Genomic DNA, 19,342 nt, shown 5'->3' with positions numbered 1-19,342 from the left:
GATTCAATATCTTATCTTTAGAAGGAATATTCAACAAAGAACAGGTACTCATTTCAAGATTCAGAAATGGTTAGTAATGGTTAAAGTTAAGCTCAAAATATCTGCATTTGTCTTGCTGCATTTACATAATGCCAAAGGAATATGGAAACAAAATTTAAAGCTGAGATCTCTACAATTTATCCATTATTACTCACTCTAGAAACTCCTGAAACTCATGGGTGACAGATTTGTCAAAAAGTTCTCTTTACCAACTGAAGAAAGGACAGCCCAATCTGTGTTATGAACTGTCATTAGTAATTTAGCAGAGCCAGAAGGCAGTTCAGCCAAGTAGACAGAAAATTAAAACATGGGCAGCTCCTGATTGGAAATTTATTCATAGCAGGTAATGAAAAAGCACAGTCAGGATCTCTGGCACTACTCAGAGTGAGAGATTTAATTCTGATAACTTTGATGATGGCACTTGAATCAGAGATTATAAATGGTGACAGGTTGTGACATATAGATAGGATAAAAATGAGCAACATATCTCTACAGGAGTGATTCTACATAAGATCAATTTTTTTTTCAAATACTACATATAAAAATTATTACACAAGTCTTCAAAGAAGAAGCTTAGGTCTCAAGCAAAACTTGTGCTATTTTTATGTGTATTTGTCAATGGATTATCATATTAATCTATCAAAAGTAAAGGATGGAAAATAATTTATATTTAAAATATGTAATGTATATTTTAGTTTCTGATTCCATCTACATTAGGAACAAATTCAAAATCAGAGAAGCATAGAGTAGTTATCACATGGAGATGGTGTAAAAAGAATTGGGTTTTTATGGTACACCCACTAAATTAATTCACAACTAAATAAAAAAAAGTTAATTACATTTGTAAGAATAATATTTTTATGTTGGATTTTATGTGTCTTTTTATATGTTCTGATTACCTACAATGGCATTATCACTTTCATAATGAAAAGTACATTTTATTAGCATATATACATTTTATATAACTCTATACAGCAAAACTATGACTAAGATAAATAACATTTCCACAAAGACAAGCTTTGTAATGCATCTCTTTTGAAATTGACTATTACCCTATTCACAGGTGAGTTCAAATTTTGTTAGATATGGAAATTTTTAAATATAGCTTTAAAATTCCTTAATTCATCTCCCAATGAATAGTGGGAGCCTTATTCTCTCTCCCTTGATTATTTGACCAATAGTTTACAGTTGAAATGACACTATGTCAGTATCCAGACCCAGACCATATGAAATGCTGTCCTACACACTGTTTTTTGACAGATACTGGTTTGTTAAACAGAAATAAACAAAAGAGCATAATACAAATACAACTATGAGTAAGATTTTTAATTAAGCCATCTCACATGACAACAAAAAAAGAAGCACTGTCCCAGCTGAAGTATGAATTTGGAAACAAAATAAAACACTTACCTCTATCTTATTTAACTACATTTTCAGTTGGTTTGTTAAATATCAATAAAACAAAAGAGCATGGCATAAATATAACTATGAAGGAGTGATAAGATTATAAAAATGGCTTCAGTATTAAAGTAAAGCAATATAAATGACGTGTCTTAAGTAGTAAGTTAGTAGGAGGTTAATGTAAAAAAAAAAAAGATCGCTGGGGAGATAGATCAGTTGGTAAAGTGCTTGTCTTGCAAGCACAGGGCCATGGGTTTAATCCCCAGCACCACAGAAAACAAAAAAAATCTGATGAACTTCATATTAATCAAGTTTCTAATAAATTGCATATATGTATTTTAGACAATGATCAAAAAAGTTTCAGAACCTTTCAAGTTTCTTAAGTTCTAATTTAATTATTTTTTTTATAGATTAAGGACCTAGGCAGTAGCCTGGAGATCCTGTGCCTACTAGAAGAAGAAACCGGCTTAAATCTCCATCACGTCAGCTTAGAAACTGAATTTCTCAATAAGACCCCTCAAGTGCAAGAAGTAAAATCAAAAATCAATAAAGGGGGTGGCATCAAACTAAAAGCTTCCTCATAGAAAAGGAAACAATCAAGAATGAGAACACAGAGCCTACAGAATGGAAGAAGATATTTACCACTTGCAAATCACACAGAGCATTAATCTACTGGAGATAAAAAGAACCAAAAGAAAACCACCAAAAAAAAAATAATAAACCAATTAATAAATGAACAAAGGAACTGAAAAGATACTTCAAAGAAATATAATTGGTCAACAAATATATGAAAAAAGGTTGAACATCTCTATCAGTTAGACAAATGCAAATTCAAACTACACTGAGATTCATTTCACTCCAGTCAGTATGACAATTATCAAGAATACAAACAACAATAAATGTTGGCGAGGATATGCAGAAAAAGAAACTCATACACTGCTTGTGGGAATGCAAACTGCTGCAACCATTCTGGAAAACAGTATGGAGATTCCTCAGAATTCCTGGAATGGAACCACAATTTGACCCAATTATCCCACTCCCAGGTTTATACCCAAAGGACTTAAAATCAGCATACTACAGTGATGCAGGCAATCAATATTTATAGCAGCTCAATTCACAAGAGCTAAGCTATGGAACCAACTAGGTGCCCTTCAACAGATGAATGGATAAAGAAAATGTGGTATATACACAATGGAATATTACTCAGTCATAAAGAAGAACGAAATTATGACATCTGCTTATAAATGGACGTGACTGGACACTACCATGGTAAGTAAAATAAGCCAATGCCAAATAATGAAAAGTCAAATGTACTTTTTCCTTTGTGGATGCTAACACACAATTTGGCCAAGGAGGGGCGTGGGGGAGGGTAGAGGGACTAGAAGTACTTGGGATTAGATAAAGGAGAGGGCAAGGAAATGAGAATAAGAAAGAGAGCAAAATGAATCAGACATAACTTTCCTATGTTCATACATGAACACACAACCAGTGTTTAACTCCATATCAAGTACAGTCACAAGAATGGTAAGCTATACTCCATGTATGTATAATATGTCAAAATGCATTCTACTGTCATGTATAACTAAGAACAAATAAAAAAGGAAATGCTACTCAACTTAGGAAAAATAAAAAAATAAAAATAAAAAATAAAAAAATAATTTTTTAAAAACTGAATTATATACACTGTCTTTGTTGTATTTGGTCTATATTACTTAGTGTTGTCATAGCTAATAATACCAATAAGATATACCTCCAAAGAAAATAGCAGTTCTATAAAAATTTGAAAATTTAGACATCGTTCAAATAGTAGATGCCTAACATAAATACATTTTACTGGAACTATGTTTACATAGGACTAAGCCTATATGACTTAGCAAATATTTTTGTAAATGTTCATAATACAAAATAATAACAATCAGGGTTTGGGGTATAATTCTGTGATACAGCACTTGCCTAGTATGAGCAAGGCCCTGGGTTTGATTCCCAGTACTAAAAAGAAGAAAAATAACAACATCATACGCTAAAACCATAATACATGTTATTTACAAAAAGTACACACCTGAGAAAGTACACTAGTCATTTCAATAAAAAAGAAAGTAAAATAACTTAAATTTGTCTGAGTTTCTATAACAGAAATCCTCTTGAAAATAATCATGCATGAGCCCTTTAAAAAAATCAGATAACTTTAAATGCACTTTTTTGAGGGATCAAGGTACATAAAACTACATTATAATAAATTTTTAAAAATTAAAAACTTGTTTTAAAACATAGTAACATCCATTTAATCTATTTCTTTTCAATAAATAGTTAAATAGAAGAATTGTTTTGAACATTAAAATCTACCATTTAATTTATCCCTTTGAAAGGTTCAGTTCTAAAGGATAAAGTCAATCATAATTCATCTAAAAGTGAACCAGAGTTCAATTAATTGCACTTCTTATGCACATTCTACTTTTATAAGATTTACTCAATAATCACAAAATTAGCAAGGTTTAGTCCTTTTTACTTGTTGAAGATCTACAGCATAAAATACACTTCAAAAAGGTAACACAAATTAAAAAAATACCTTTATAGAATAATATTAGCTCCAAAACTTTGACTCCTTTTATAATGAAATACCTGAGAATAAGAATGATTAATCGATTTGTGTCAGAGTAACGCAAGGCCTGGAACCCTGCCACCTTCTTGTGTCTTTTCTCATATATTATGCTGCCTCATTTGACATGAGTGATTTCTATATGGTAATGAAATATAAAATAATATATGATATTAAGAAAAGAGTGTAGCCAAACAGTTTCGTTCATATTAAAGTCTTCAAATTTATGTTGAAAACTGGGAATTCTTGATTTTATAAAGACATTTCTGAAGAATTTTTCTATACTGCCATTTTCTGGGCATGTGTATGATTTATGTATAATACAACATCCAAAAGAATTCATTAAACTTTTTCAAGAACATTTGTTATAAAAATTAGTTTTACAGGCTGAATATCTCTTACCCAAAACACTTAGGACCAGAAGTATTCCAGATTTCCTACATTTTTGGACTGTGGAATATTTCCATATAGAAAATGAGATATCTTGGGGATGGGATGCAATTCTAAATATAAATTATGTTTATAATTATGTTTATGTTTCATATTAACTTTATTTATATGCACACCCTGAATCTAATTTTATATAATACTTTTAGCAAGCATGCAAGAGATTGGGTATGGAATTTTTCACTTGTAGTATCATATCAGCACTCAAACAATTTCTGATTGTGGAGTGTTTCAGATTTCAGATTGTCAGATGAATGACACTCAACTTGTACATCAGTACTTTGCTTGTTCAAATATAAGTGATGTTTTCATTGTATTTTCACTTATGATGAATAATGAATATTAGTTGAAAGTATTTTGGGTTTTCTTTTCAATTTTTGTCATATGCTATTTAAACTTGGTCACCTAACACACCCTTCCATTAAGATGGTCAAAAAAGTTAGAATTGTGTTTGATCTTAACAAACTGTTTCAACACTAAACCTTAGTTTACAATGGCACAGTATGTACTGATAAATGTGAGTTTATTATAGATATAAATTAATAATTTAACTGCAATCAAAATCATGACAATGTAATTAAAATAATAGAACATAACATGATTTTTTAAAAAATGGTCTACTGAAAACTGTTTAGTAAAAATATATTTGTAATGATTAAGTCAATCCAATGAAATGATCTTTTAGACATTAAAAAAAGCAATTAACATTAAAATTTAAAGAGAAAATATAAAGTATATATTTTAAATAAGATAATATATATGGTTTACTTTGAAATCTAATATAACTTATCATCAGTGCATATACTATGTAAAGACAAATTTCCTTTTTTTTTTTTTTTTCATTTTTGGTACTGGGAATTGGGTGTTTTAACACTGAGCCACATTCCTTGCCCTTTTTATTTTCAGAGTCTCACTAAGTTTCTGAGGCTGGCTTTGAACTAGCAATCCTACCTCAGCCTGCCAAATTCCTGGGATTACAGTAAAAATCCAGCAAAAATCCCTCATTTTATAAAATCAAAATAGGAACATTAAGTAACAATGAGAGAGTACACACAGAATGGATTTAGTGAATCTCTCGAAATCCATTTTAAACAAAGACTATATTTCCATATTATATGTACTTACTTGGAATAGGCAAACAATTTACTGTCCCAAAGATCATGAGTCCCTCTAGGTCCATAATGAAAATAACAGGAATCAGTCCCATCAAACATATTTAATCCGTCTTCTGAATTTTTTGAAGCATGGCTGTGTACCACATCTAAGAGGACTACGATCCCCATTGAATGAGCTGTGTCAACTAGTTCTTTTAGTTCTTCAGGTGTTCCATAACGACTAAAGGTAAGAACACAGAAAAACAATAAAGCATTATATTTAAAACAAATAGCCAATTTTTTTATTGTTTTGCAGTACTGGGATTAAACCTAGAGCCTCCTGTATGCTGGGCAGGCGCTCTACCACTAAGCTACAGTTACAGTCACAAATAATCAATTGTGTGCCAGTCTTTACCCAGCACAGTACTAGATACTTTAAATAAGAAAATACCAAAGTACTTGACACATACAAATCAAAATTACTTAGTATTTGTTATTAAGAAAATGTTAAGGGAATAATATTAATTTAAATCAGGCTATTAACAGAATGATACAATAGCCAAAATATTTTGAACATACAAAATAGTTAAAACTGTATCTTCAGAGAATTTGATTTTCATTTCCCAGCCTAGCCAGTCATGATTATTCATGCTCACATTTCTGCCCATTCCTTTGAATATGTATAGTTGAACAGGGGATGAGGGGCTCTTTGAATATTTCTCTGAATGTCTATATTTGATTAAAACCAGCCCTCCAGAACTTGTTCCCAAACTGGAATGCCTTCAGGTCAGCAGGGAAGTTTTATGGAAAAAGCAATATTTGAAAAAGAAAGGAAAAAGGAGAACAATTTTCAGAGAAAAAAGGAGCAGGTATAAGGGCACAGGGGCAGGAATGAACTAAGAGCATTTGAAGAACAAATAGGCTCTTGTAGCTGGAGTGGAATAGTTGAGAGAGAAAGGGCAAAGTTAACCAAATTACACTAGAAGGAAATGTGTAATGTTAGTCACTATCCAAACAGAAAAAATGAATAGATCACAAGCATGTGTATCTATGTTAAAAACAATGTTCTAGTCTACGTGTAACAGAAAAAGAAATCACTTCCAGAAGAAACCTTTCTTAACATGTTATAGCTTGACGTGACAGTCTTTCATATCACCAACTTTATCCTTTAAATAAATAATTGCCTTTGTTATTATTTATGGTCTCTCTTTCTTACTATACCACATGCTGCTTTAGTGTAGGGACTGTGACCATCTGGTTTCTCATGGTTCAGTATATGTCTTAGTAAATACCAAGTTTCCTGTAACCAATTCCACTGAGTAGTAAGAGTGATCTTTTCAAAATATAAATATGATCATTTCGTCCTCTATTAAAAACCATACTATGTTCCTACTATCCTCAGGATGAAGACCACTGTTCTTCCCCAATCGCTTTATTTGTTCTTTTTAGTTATATATAACAGAAGAATGTATTGGGACATATTACAGTACATGGAGTATAACTTCCCATTCCTGTGGTTGTACATTATGTGGGGTTTCACAGGTTGTGTATTCATATATGAACACAGGAAAGTTATATCTCATTCATTTTACTGTCTTTCCTATTTCCATTCCCCTGTTCTTATTATGGCCTACTGCACAGACCATTCTGGTTCCTTCTAATATGTTAGATTATCTTATGATATCCCACCTCTTCCTTTCCTTTTCCCAGCAACAGAGCCCTTTTTCCACTAATTGAAAAACATTCAATAACTGAACAGCCTTGAAGTTTCAGTTATTCATTCACTATTTGTTGGCAAAATACTTACAGAGTTATCTGCCATGTGTCATGAAATTTTCTATGCTCTAGAGATGAAGCAGTGGGCAAAACAAATAGCACTGTCCTTATGAAATTTACATTCTAACTAGGATACAAATAAATAAGCAAAACACATAGAATGTCACATTGCAATGAATGTTCTAAAGAAAAACAAAGAAAAGTCACTGGTAAAAAGGACAGGTTTTCAATTTTAAGTAGAGTCAGCAGGGGAAGTTTTATTGGAAAAAGCAATAATTGAGAAAGAAAGGAAAAAGGAGAACAATTTTCAGAGAAAAAGAAGCAGGTATAAGGGCACAGGGGCAAGAATGAACTAAGAGCATTTGAAGAACAAATAGGCTCTCATAGCTGGAGTGGAATGGTTGAGAGAGAAAGCGCAAAGTTAACCAAATTACACAAGGTGCATATATGAATACATCAGGATGCATTCCAATTTTATATATAACTATAAAGCATCAATTAAAATACAAATAGAAGACCAGCAGAATAAGGAAGGAAATCAGAGGGAGGAAGGAGGAGAGAAAAAGGATTAGTACTGGCAATTTAAATGATGAAAACTATGTTATATACATTTATAAATATGTCAAAATGAGTCCCACTATTATGTATAACTATAATGCACTAATGAACAACAACAGCAGCAATAATAATAACAACAAAAGAATCATCAAAGACCCAGGTAAGTGACAATTATGAGCTACAAAAGACCTTTGGCTATCATTCTGAAAGAGACAGGGAGCCATGATAGGGTTCTCAACAAACAGTGATATGATCTGATGTTCATTTTTAAAAGACTGCTCTCTGGTCATGGAACTGGGGCAAATTTAGTGAAGGAGAAGGAATGCAAGAATAAAAAGAGTGACCAGTTAAAGAGCTACTGAAATAATCCAGGTAAAAGAGAATAGAACATGCCCCAGGGTGGCAGCAGTGATGGCAGGTGAGCAGCCAGATTTGGGAGAAATGACAGATGGTTAGGTTTTATAACAGTTAAGAGTGTAAGGAGGGATAGAAATGGAATAGTCAAGTATAATGCCAAGATTTTGGCTTGAACAACTGGAAGATGAAAAATGTCATTTACTGAATTAGAGAAGACGGCAGGAGAAGGGGGTTGAAAGATAAGATCAGGACTTTAATTTTGGATACATTAAGCTTGAGACATGTATTAGCTATCCCAGAATTAAATAGACACTGGCTGAAGTTCACAAGAGAGGTCAAAAAATGAGACTTAAATCTGAGAGTTGCACAGAAAGCGTATTAAAACTATAAGAACGGACAGATACAAACAAGAATGGAACCAAGGGCTGAGCACTGGGATATCCAAAATTTGATGTTATGAGAGATAAAGAGAAGAAAGCAAAGAAAATTTTTTAAAAAGCAACAAGTGGGATGGGAAATACAATAGCACGATATAATGTTCTGGAAGTCAAAAAAAGAAAAAACGCTAAAAAAGTGGAAGTATGCAATTATGCAAAGAGTTGCCGAAAGTTCAAGTAAGCTAATGATTGGCCATGGTACTTAATAATGTAAAGGTCATCAGTACTATTAACAAAAACTTTCAGTAAAGAAGTAGATAGTCTACTGGAATGAGTTCAAGAAAAAACAGGTCAGGTGCAGTGGTGTATACCCACAATCCTGGCTAGGCTGGAGAATAGCTGATTTGAGGTCAGACTCAGCAACTTAGCAAGACCCTGTCTCAAAATTTTTTTTAATTTTTAAAAGGGCTGGTTGTAGCTCAGAGATAACATATCTCTGAGTTCAAACTTCAGTACAAAAAAAAAAAGAAAAAATAGAATAGGAATGGGGGATAACTTATTCAAGGAGAACATCTTTAAACAGGTAAATGGATATGTATCTTTTTTTCTTCCTAATGTTATCTACTTAAGCACACTTCACTCCTTCCCCCAGCTTATCTTTACAATGTTTTAGATCTCAGTTGCAACAGCAGTTCAGATCTAATCTAAACTGTTCACACCCTAATTCTATGTGATTATACCACCATTCTCTTCTTATCTCTGAGTATAAAATACAATATTTATGATTATTAATCTCTATATATCACTACACTGTAAACTCAGTGAGGCAGAGACAATGTTGGACTTGTTCAATTTGTAGGCATCCATGTCAGAATACTACAGTTACATGGGATCCCTTAATGTCTTTCAACTTAGAGAGCCACATTTCTTAGATTTCAGTCAGAGAAAGGCACTCCTTCTGTGAGTATGCCTCTTCAGTGATCTTCCTGTAGGAGTCAATATCTTTCCAGAGAAGGATGCAAGCTCTTTCAATAATGACTTCCATAGGACACAATTTTCTGATAAAAGCATGGGCCTCTAAACATGTAACAGTTTCAAAAGTCACTCCATGAAAAGTGACATTAAATCAGGGACAACCTCTAAGGATAGATATTCAACTTCTATTAACTCTGCTAACTCTAAAACAGGTTATAAAACATGTAAAATATAAAAATTCATTTTTATTTTTTGATCCATATAAAAATGCAAAGATTTCCGTTTTTACCTTGAAGCTGCAAAAAAGCTTGTGATTTGATACCCAAAACTGGCATAGTAAGCATGCTCCATAATTGCCATCAATTGAATACAGTTGTATCCTATAAGAGCAAAAGTCAAATAGAGATTCAGAGACATGTTTTTTAAAAATTAATGAAAATAGCATTCTATTTTAAGGACATAAATTTTACAAATAATCTAGAAACTTTGATCATCTAGAAAGTTCTGCTACTTAACATCATTTGCTTGTCTGACTTAATGCAAAACTGGACTTTTAGTTTCTTCAAGAATTATACACTGGTTAGTTATTTGAAATGTCTTCATTTTTAACAAGAAATAAATGATATGCAAATCTACTCTAAATTTGACTTTAGAATATTAAAGATGGCAATCTGCATAAGCTAAACTTCAGTTGTACTTGTAATATCCATATTGAAGATTATGAAAAGTAAGCAAAAGAATTTATTTCATGGCATATGTTTATTTTGCCCTTTTTCTTTATATTTCAGCCATTTTTACCATATAGCATAAAAATATCAAATTCATTTATTTGACAAAGTGGCTTTAATACAGCTAGCATTAATACTATTTTCCACACACAAAAGTACTCTGTGTAGGTGTGCATGCATCAACACAGGCACAGACAACACCTTCCTCTCTATCCAAATGTTTTGCATTAACAGTAAAATGAAGTGACTCAAAAAGGAAGATCTTGTATTTTAAAGATCAATACATTTAAAAGCATTTACTATCAGCAAATGATCAGATAAAAAGAAACTTAGTTGCTTAGATAATTTAAAAAATAAGAATATCAGGCTTTTCTTCTTCAAAGTATAATTTTGTAATTTCTTAAGTATGATTTCATTGCTTTGAAAGTTACATTTCTGTAACACACATAGAAACTTCTCTTATTCTACCCTCAATGTTTAATTCAAACAAGCTTTATAATTTTCTTAAAGCTTATATAAATTTATATTCATTACCACTTCATTTAAATACATAAGTATATTTGTAAACAAAGTGTCAAATTAGTTTCATTTTTATTGGTTGAATTCATGTATTTTCTCATGCATTTATTTCAGCATATTATTAATAGAGGTACAATCAAAAATTTACAATCAGAATTCAGAATGTATACATCTGAAGAAGAGCATATTCTTCTCCATGATTTTACAATCTACTGAAAAGTCACTGCTATTGGCTTATCATAAAAAAATTAAATTAAGTCTTTCAGGCCTTATAGAAATACAGATATAAAATCTTATTCAGATTTTTATAAATCAATTACTACACGTCACAAAATAGTTTATATTTTATCAATAAAAAACAAATATTATTCTTATGATCAAATACCAGTTTATATGGTATTATAATTTTTGTAGCATTAATCATTCCTGGAATCATTTATGTTCTAAGTAATCTGCTAGGCAATTCGGACACACAGGTGAATCAAGGAAACCTTGTACTATTGAATCTTCTATAAAAACTCAGTCAAAAATAATTTATTACTCTATAATGTAAAAGACATTCAATATAACAATTTGAACTGTGTATATTAAATATAACTAATATTAAATTCTTCATGCATTTAATTAATTTTGGTATCTGGAATTGATTTAACCAAAACAGATAATTAAGAACTATCTAACCAAAACGTTTTACTCTAACTTGCAAACCTTTCCTGTAGCAAAAATCTAGAGTGCCTGGCAAAAGCAGAATAATTAAATGTACTTTATCTTCCTGTCTAGCCAATGCAGCAGGTGCTAACATACACTGTGATTTTTTTTAAAGCATTAACTATAAAAAGAAAAGGAATAGAAACAATTCATATTGAACTGATAATGCAGCAGTATGTGGCTTATTTTCCTAGTTGTTCCCATGAAGGTCTGTGTCATTCTACTCCAATACATGAACATCTATCACAACCTGTCTCACAGAAGATGTTCCACAAATGTGCATTAAGTCATCCAGATGGGCTTTAATACAATGACGCTGGCACAAATTGAATTCCAGGTACTTTACAAATGTAAGATTTTTTTCCATAACAGACTTAAAATGAACAGGCTATGATCAATGACCACTTCAATTGATAAAGGTTATCTCCTGTAGAAAGTAATTATGCTTACATATTTATCTACAATTTTGGAATTCATCAGTTCACATTATTTAAAATTGAAATTGGAATAACATCTTAAATTCTTATGCTCTATCTTATTCCATTTCTCTTTTCTACACTATCACTATTACAGGGCAATTTGAGAAGCCTAAAATAAAATGCATTTCTATTACACACTTAATCTCTTAACACAAAAAAGAGACACATGTAATTAGCTTTTCTAATAAGAGAACAGACTCATTAAAATTTTATCTGAATAAAAATCACAGTTATTACTTACCAAGGTCTTTGATTCTTGGTAGTACATTGCAAGTAAAATGTTTATAAGAAGCTATTTTTCCTTCATGGGAAGAAATTCCCACATGAGATTCATAAATTCTTACACTCTTTGGCTTCTTTGGTCTGGAATGCTTAAACTACAGAACATAAAATATACACAGAATTAAAGCAAGAACTCAGGTATGCCACCAGCTGATCAAGCATCTCAAGTAACATGGTAAATAAACTCGGTCAAAAACTCACAACTATTCTCAAACATAGAAGACACCCTATATTCACTGTATTTTCTTTTGGGAAAAAAATTCCTTTTGGGATTTTGTTAATGGACTTATTTTAGACAAAAACAAAATCATATAAAATGATTTATGACTTATCACTGAGTGAAGAGGTATTTTTCATCTCAGTCTTAGAAAAATACAAGAACCATGAAACGCATACATAATTCTCAAACACATGTAATTTATTAATACACTTCAATAAGTTAAGGAAGAGACAGTTCAGTTCAAAGAAACATAGCATTTGTCAATAACACAGTCATAAAATTACTGTAATATTTTTACAAGATAGCCTTCCACATTTCCTATTCCGAAAGATACTGATCCTGCTTCAAAAAAATGTCAGTAAAAAGCATACACCTTTGAAGTCTTTAATAGATTGGAAATTACAGCTTAAAGAGCAACTTCAGATCCTTTATAAACTGGTAAGTACAGATTTAGTATTTTCCCTAATCTTGAACACAGTATAAAATAAAGACCTACCCATATATATTATGTGCTATAGATGATGGACTTTTATTATTCCAAAGGCTGAATGTTTTCCCTGATAGGTGGATGATGATACATAATGGGGGTGGGGGTTAGGGGGTGAGAGAAGAATAGAGGAATATTAGATTACGTAAAGGGAAATGAGAGGAAGGAGGGGGTGGGGGTATGAAAGATGGTGGACTGAGACGGGCATCATTACCCTGAGTACATGTATGATTACACTAAAGGTATGAATCTACATCATGCACAACCACAGAAACAAAAAGTTGTAACCCATTTGTGTAAAATGAATCAAAATGCAGTCTTGTAAAAATAAAAAAATAATAATTAAAAAAAAAACATGAATAGCTTAAGAGGAATACTATAAGATGCTAAGCCAGTGAAGAAGAGAACACTTTGAATATTAACTATAAAAGATATCCAAGTAAAAATTAATTTTCCTAAAACATATTAGAAAAAGCATTTGTTTAAAGATTTGTTGTTCTTACTTTATATGGATGTTCTGGATCCCAGTGTATCCAGTCATAATTCACATTACTACCTTCACGAGCCACATACTTTGCCCATGGTGAAATACGATACAAGATCTCTCCACTCTTGCTAGTAATAACTACCTAAAAAGAAAATGAGATGTTATTGCTTTTAAATACTTTCAAAACTCTAAAATAATACTCTCCTCCAAGTAGAAAAGGAAAAACATACTAAAAATTCTAGACTACATTCAAATGTGTGTCCTTAGAGAACATATTTAAATTCTATGTACATTGCTTTCCTGATCTGCTATTACTATTTGATTCCTGAACTCAATATAACTGGATATTTTATGATTCTCTGGCAATTTCCTTGATTGCAAACCAGTCACTAGAGTGGTTAATTAAACATACAGTGGATATTAAAAAGACAGGAAGATTATTAGAAACTGCTGTAAATAAATCAATCAACCAATGGTAGCAGTAGTACTTCTTATAAAAAGGTTTGAGTTATATTATCATTTTCTATTTCTTTTCATGGGAATTAATGATAACATTTTCATGAATCTAAACAAGAAAGGTTTGATTACACACACATACAGTTTCTAATCATTCTCAACTTATTTTATCAAGTATACTTCACTGTATAAAAACAAATACTTTTGCTGTAGGCATCCACTCCCATATTTGCCTATGGTATCGCTGGTGTTTTCAATAATAAAAGATAATAAAATAAAATACAGTTTTGCTGAATCCACCATTTTAGACTTAGTAGTGAATAAAGTACTTTGAATTTATCTAGTCATGTAAATGGAACTTTTGAGTGAAATTGTAACTACTTCACAAAGTCATTTTTTTATTAAACTTTCTAAAAGCAGATAGAATATGGTCATGAAACATTCAGATTAGAAGCTATATTATGATCTTAGCTTTGAAAGAGAACATATACTCCAGTCTGTCTCCTTTAATAGAGAAAAGCTCAAGTATTCATATTCTTGGTAATTAAATATTTGTATAATGCTTTACAATTTAAAAAGGACTTTCACGTTCATGTCTCACTTGATTCTGGAAAAACTTTATGACCCAAATATTAAGTGAGATTAAGTGAATTGCCAGAAGTCCCAAAATCATCAAGCAGCAGGGCCAAAAGCTGAACACAGAGCTTTTGATAATTACTTGTTCTGAACAGACTTATACAGCACTTCCTTCAGATGCCAAAAAGACTGAGCCATGGTTTATGCCAGAGCAGGTGGGTGAGTTGTGAAAAGGAACACAATTCTTCCTCCCTCTTCCTTATGCCTTCTACTCACAAATGCTGATCGTGGCCAGTGTGTTGCTTATTCACTACTACAAAAGCATGAATCAGAACCAACCCACTTCAGGAATATTTTAACACAAATGATATGTACCTTAAGCTACATGAATTTCTAGTATAAAACAGCAGCATGTTTGAGAAAAGGTGCTCACTCACAAACTCAGACTACAAGAAAACAAAATATTATAAATCAGTTTTTAATGAACAGCACTCTGCCTAATCAATCCATCTTTCCTTTGTTTTGTAAATAGATCTACAACCAATCCAAAGGCAGAGATCATAAATGAATGATCATTTTAAAAGGTGTATGTTGAAGATAAATTCTTAAAACTTTAAGAATTTAGGCAATCTTCTACACACTGAATATAATTCTATATACTTTAGAACATTAATTCTTTTATATTGTATTATACACAGATGTCTTCAGAGGTTATGAATGATTAATGTTGGAAGCAACAGTCAAGTTTATAGCCACAGTTACTGGGGACCATTTCTTAGGAGTATGTTTGTAGCTAGCAACCTTGAGGCATAAAGTCTTTCTCAAAGATACAGAGTAGGCTTTTTTACTGCTTGCAATAAAATAATGGGTTCTCAAAGCTCAACATTCCCCAGCTATGATACAAACCCACTGTATATGTAGCAGCCATCCTGCCCTACAGTGTCACCCCTATGGGGCTTGGAAAACAAAGGGAACCAATACAAACATGACACTTATATTACTTACCGTGCCATGAGTAATAAAATAATTTGTCATTGACCTGAGGGTTCCATATTTTCTGCCAGATTCTACTAAATGGTAACAGGAAAACTTCTAAGTCTGTAAGTAGGGCAAACCAAATCGCACACCTGACAAAGGATTATTTGCTCACCCACTGAATGATTCCAAAATGTTTATTTCCAAAAGTTCTTTCTCTTCCTTCTCAAAGAGTTCACCAGGGTTGTTTGTTAAAGAATTTTCATTTTTCGGTTTCTTTCTTCTGTCTTAGAAATGGAATTATAACCAAATGATGTACATAAAAAAGCTTTCGACTATATCTTGAAAACTTTGTGATCATCACATAATAAATTTATCTATTCTTTAGGCTCTTGAGTTTTGGAAGATTGTTATAGTACTTTGCACTTTCCTAACACATTTATCTATAGGACCCACTTCACCTTGATTTTGATTTTGTCTTTCTCAATTATTGTGGCAATCAAATAAGAATATTACAGTAATGTAAATAAATCCGACTTTAAAAATATTATAATGAGTAAAAAAATAAATATCTTTTTTTGTACTTCACTTTGCTTACAGAACTTTTTTGGGGGAAGGAGGCAAGATGTCCTAGATTTTTGTTATGTTCCAATAAATTTAGATCCCAGATGTAAAAATATTTAGATAATAAGATTTTGTAACATTTAATTCACAACAGCAAAATATCAACATGCTATATATAGCACATTAATCTTTCAACAGCAATAAGTCTAGTAGCTGATATGTAATTAAGAGTTCACTTGATACCATCAAATGAAAAGTTTTGTTTACTGCTAGTGAGTATAAAATAGCATAAAATCTCTGAGTAGAAAGCAATAAGTATCAAAATTTCAAACAAAGTAATTCCAAAGATATAGCAATTCTAATTATAGAACTTCCCCATGGAAATAATCAGCATGTGTCCAAAGAACTATACGCTTGTCTATTAATCTATTAATTTTTTGACAAAAACTAAATAATTGGATAATGTATAATTGTGAAAAATATACTGAATCAGACTGTAAGTAACAAAAATTCCAAGTTATAAAAAGAATATATTTTCCTAATGCAAATACACAAACATTAGGGGATCATTACTAATTTTTGCTGTCCAGTTATAAGTTTTTATATTATTACTTCATTTAACTTGTACAACTCCTAGAATCTAAAAGTGTGTTGTATTAAAGACTGCAAATATATGAATTATGTAATCACAATTCCCCAGCTATGCTATTCAAATTGTGTATCTTAAGTACGTAGAAACAGTTTTTAACAAAATAAAACTTTAAAAAATGTATCCAGGGCTGGGGATATAGCTCAGTTGGTAGCGTGCTTGCCTCGTAAGCACAAGGCCCTGGGTTCGATCCCCAGCACCGCAAAAAAAAAAAAAAAAAAAGTATCCAGTCACTAGTAAAGAATACAGTAATAAAAATAATACTATGAAATAAATTTTACATGGCAAATAGATATTTTGTAAAAACTTTTAAAGATTTAAAAAAATTATTTTAACATATCCTTTTTAGTGGGCAAATTATCTCTTTGACTTATGAGAAGATTACCAAATAAGAAAATAAAAACAAAAAGTCAAATTGATTAAGTGAACTGTTTGAAATCAAATTTTGTTTAGAAAATGTATTAGAATGCAAATATACAATAAAGAAATAGTTAATAATAAAGATCTAAATAATATGTGTGTTCATTTATGTGGAGTATCTTTTGAAATCCTTCTTGCAAAAGAATATCTTTCCATGCACTGCAAAATTACTGAGCTAAAATGCTTCTTGGGTGGTCAGCTATTTTACATAAAAACAGTAGACATGCTAATCTGGTTAGAGGTAAGTATTAATATATTCTAGGAGATGGCATTGAATGTAACTCTAGGTTTCAGCATTGAATGCATGGCAGACTAAAGAAAAGGTATAGACATTAAATAATATATCTCAAATTGTCCAAATCAGACTAACAGACTTATTATACTAAGGAGAACCTGTCTTGAAAAAAAAAGTTTCAAGTTCAGTGAAAAGAAAAAGATATTGACCAAAGTAACTATTTGATGGTGTACATTTGAAACAAAGTTACTTCCTTTTTATTTTTTATTAAGCTATAACTGAAAAAATTATAAACATTCAAGAAATACATGATTTGTATACATATACTCATAAGCACAGTATGTATATATGTTCATCAAAGAGATAAGACAGTGGTGTCAGAGTACAGGCCCCATTATTTGCCACTTGTTAACCCTTTAGTAGCTGGGTAACAAAGAGTTCTGGAAGTTCTAGAAGAAACAAGAAGGTGGTAGGGATGGTACTATCAAGGCCCTGAGCAATGACTATTTACTAATAATATCAAAACTATGTTTATTTCAATAATAAATACAACCAAATCAGTGTGAAAAGTTGAGTATCGGTATTTCTGGACATATGTATATACATGTACAAAACACATATATATATGTATATATATATACACATACACATAAAAAATATTGATATATGCATGTGTAAGCGCCTTTTCAACATTATTGAAATATATACATAGTCATTCCTCTCTAGTCTCTACTCTCATAGTCTCTGTGTGGGACTGGTCCCAGGACTGCTCTCACCCTAGTTACCAAAATCTATGTAAGCTCAAGACCCTTATATAAATGACATAGTATTTGCATAAAACATACACACATTGTCCCACACACATGAAGTCATCTCTAGATTACTCATTAATACATAAGACAATGTAAACATTATGTCGACAGTTGTTATATCATATTGTTTAGGGAATAATAACCAAGTTCAGTATGAACATAAATTTTTTCCCCAAATATTTTCAATATGAGGTTGTTTGAGTCCATCGATGCATTCCATGGATATGAATAGCCAAGTATACACCACACACACACACAAACGTGTGCACACATGTACAAATAAGAAGGGAGAGGAAAAGACAGAAATATCTACATATACATACATACTGCAATGTATCCTTAAGGAATTTATAGAAGTGATGAGACTAAAAATGTAAAGAAAAGAAATTGTTAGAAAAAGTGGATAGTTAAGTAGGAAAACTGGTGATATTTCAGAGGAGAATAAGATTATTCTATCAATAACCTGAATCCTGAAGAAATAAATATGTATTTAACGTTAACAAATAGTGAAATTTTTATTTTAAAATGCAGATAAATTTATAATTAATAAAAATTTAAAATAGCTTAATTTAAAATGAAGCTCTTAAATCTCATTTTTTAATTCAACTAAAACTTTCTTACTTTTTATTGTTTACAGACTGCATTTTGATTCATTGTATTCAAATGGGGTACATCATTTCATTTCTACGGCTGTACTCAATGTAGATTCATACCATTTGTGTAATCATATATGTACATAGAGTAATGACTAACTTCTTACCTTTTTTTACAAAAAATAAAGATCTACTGCCTTAAATTTTATTCAGTTTTACTTGTTATTCCTGCTAGAACAAAATAACATTTAGTAAAATTACATAAGAAAAAAATCCCTTTGTCATTGTGGGAAAGTGAAAATGTTCCCCAAAACTACTTCCACATCCTACTGCCTAGAATCTGTATATAAAATCTTATATGACTAAAAAGAGATATGTGCAGATGAAGTTAGGATCTGGAGATCATCTCAATCACTGAGGATGGCAATCACATATATCCTTATAAGAGAGATTTTTTTATATAGAAAAAAGGATACAAAAGCCACAAGTTCAGAGATGGAAAGATCTGAGTAAAATGGACACTAGCCAAGGA

General features: G+C 31.3%; 1 protein-coding gene across 1 annotated transcript in view; it reads right to left on the bottom strand.

Moving 5' to 3' along the window:
- The window catches only part of Gbe1 (1,4-alpha-glucan branching enzyme 1), a 260,442-nt gene that overhangs the window by 121,743 nt on the left and 119,357 nt on the right, over positions 1-19,342 (bottom strand). Inside the window, 4 exon segments of the mRNA XM_047565518.1 lie at positions 5,609-5,818; positions 9,910-10,000; positions 12,296-12,431; positions 13,547-13,672. Coding sequence (XP_047421474.1) covers positions 5,609-5,818; positions 9,910-10,000; positions 12,296-12,431; positions 13,547-13,672 — 563 coding nt within the window.

The sequence above is a fragment of the Sciurus carolinensis genome, chromosome 9, assembly GCF_902686445.1.
Source record: "Sciurus carolinensis chromosome 9, mSciCar1.2, whole genome shotgun sequence".
NCBI lineage: Eukaryota > Metazoa > Chordata > Mammalia > Rodentia > Sciuridae > Sciurus > Sciurus carolinensis.
Note: the sequence above shows the minus strand (reverse complement) of the source record. Positions and strands in the feature narration are given on the sequence as shown.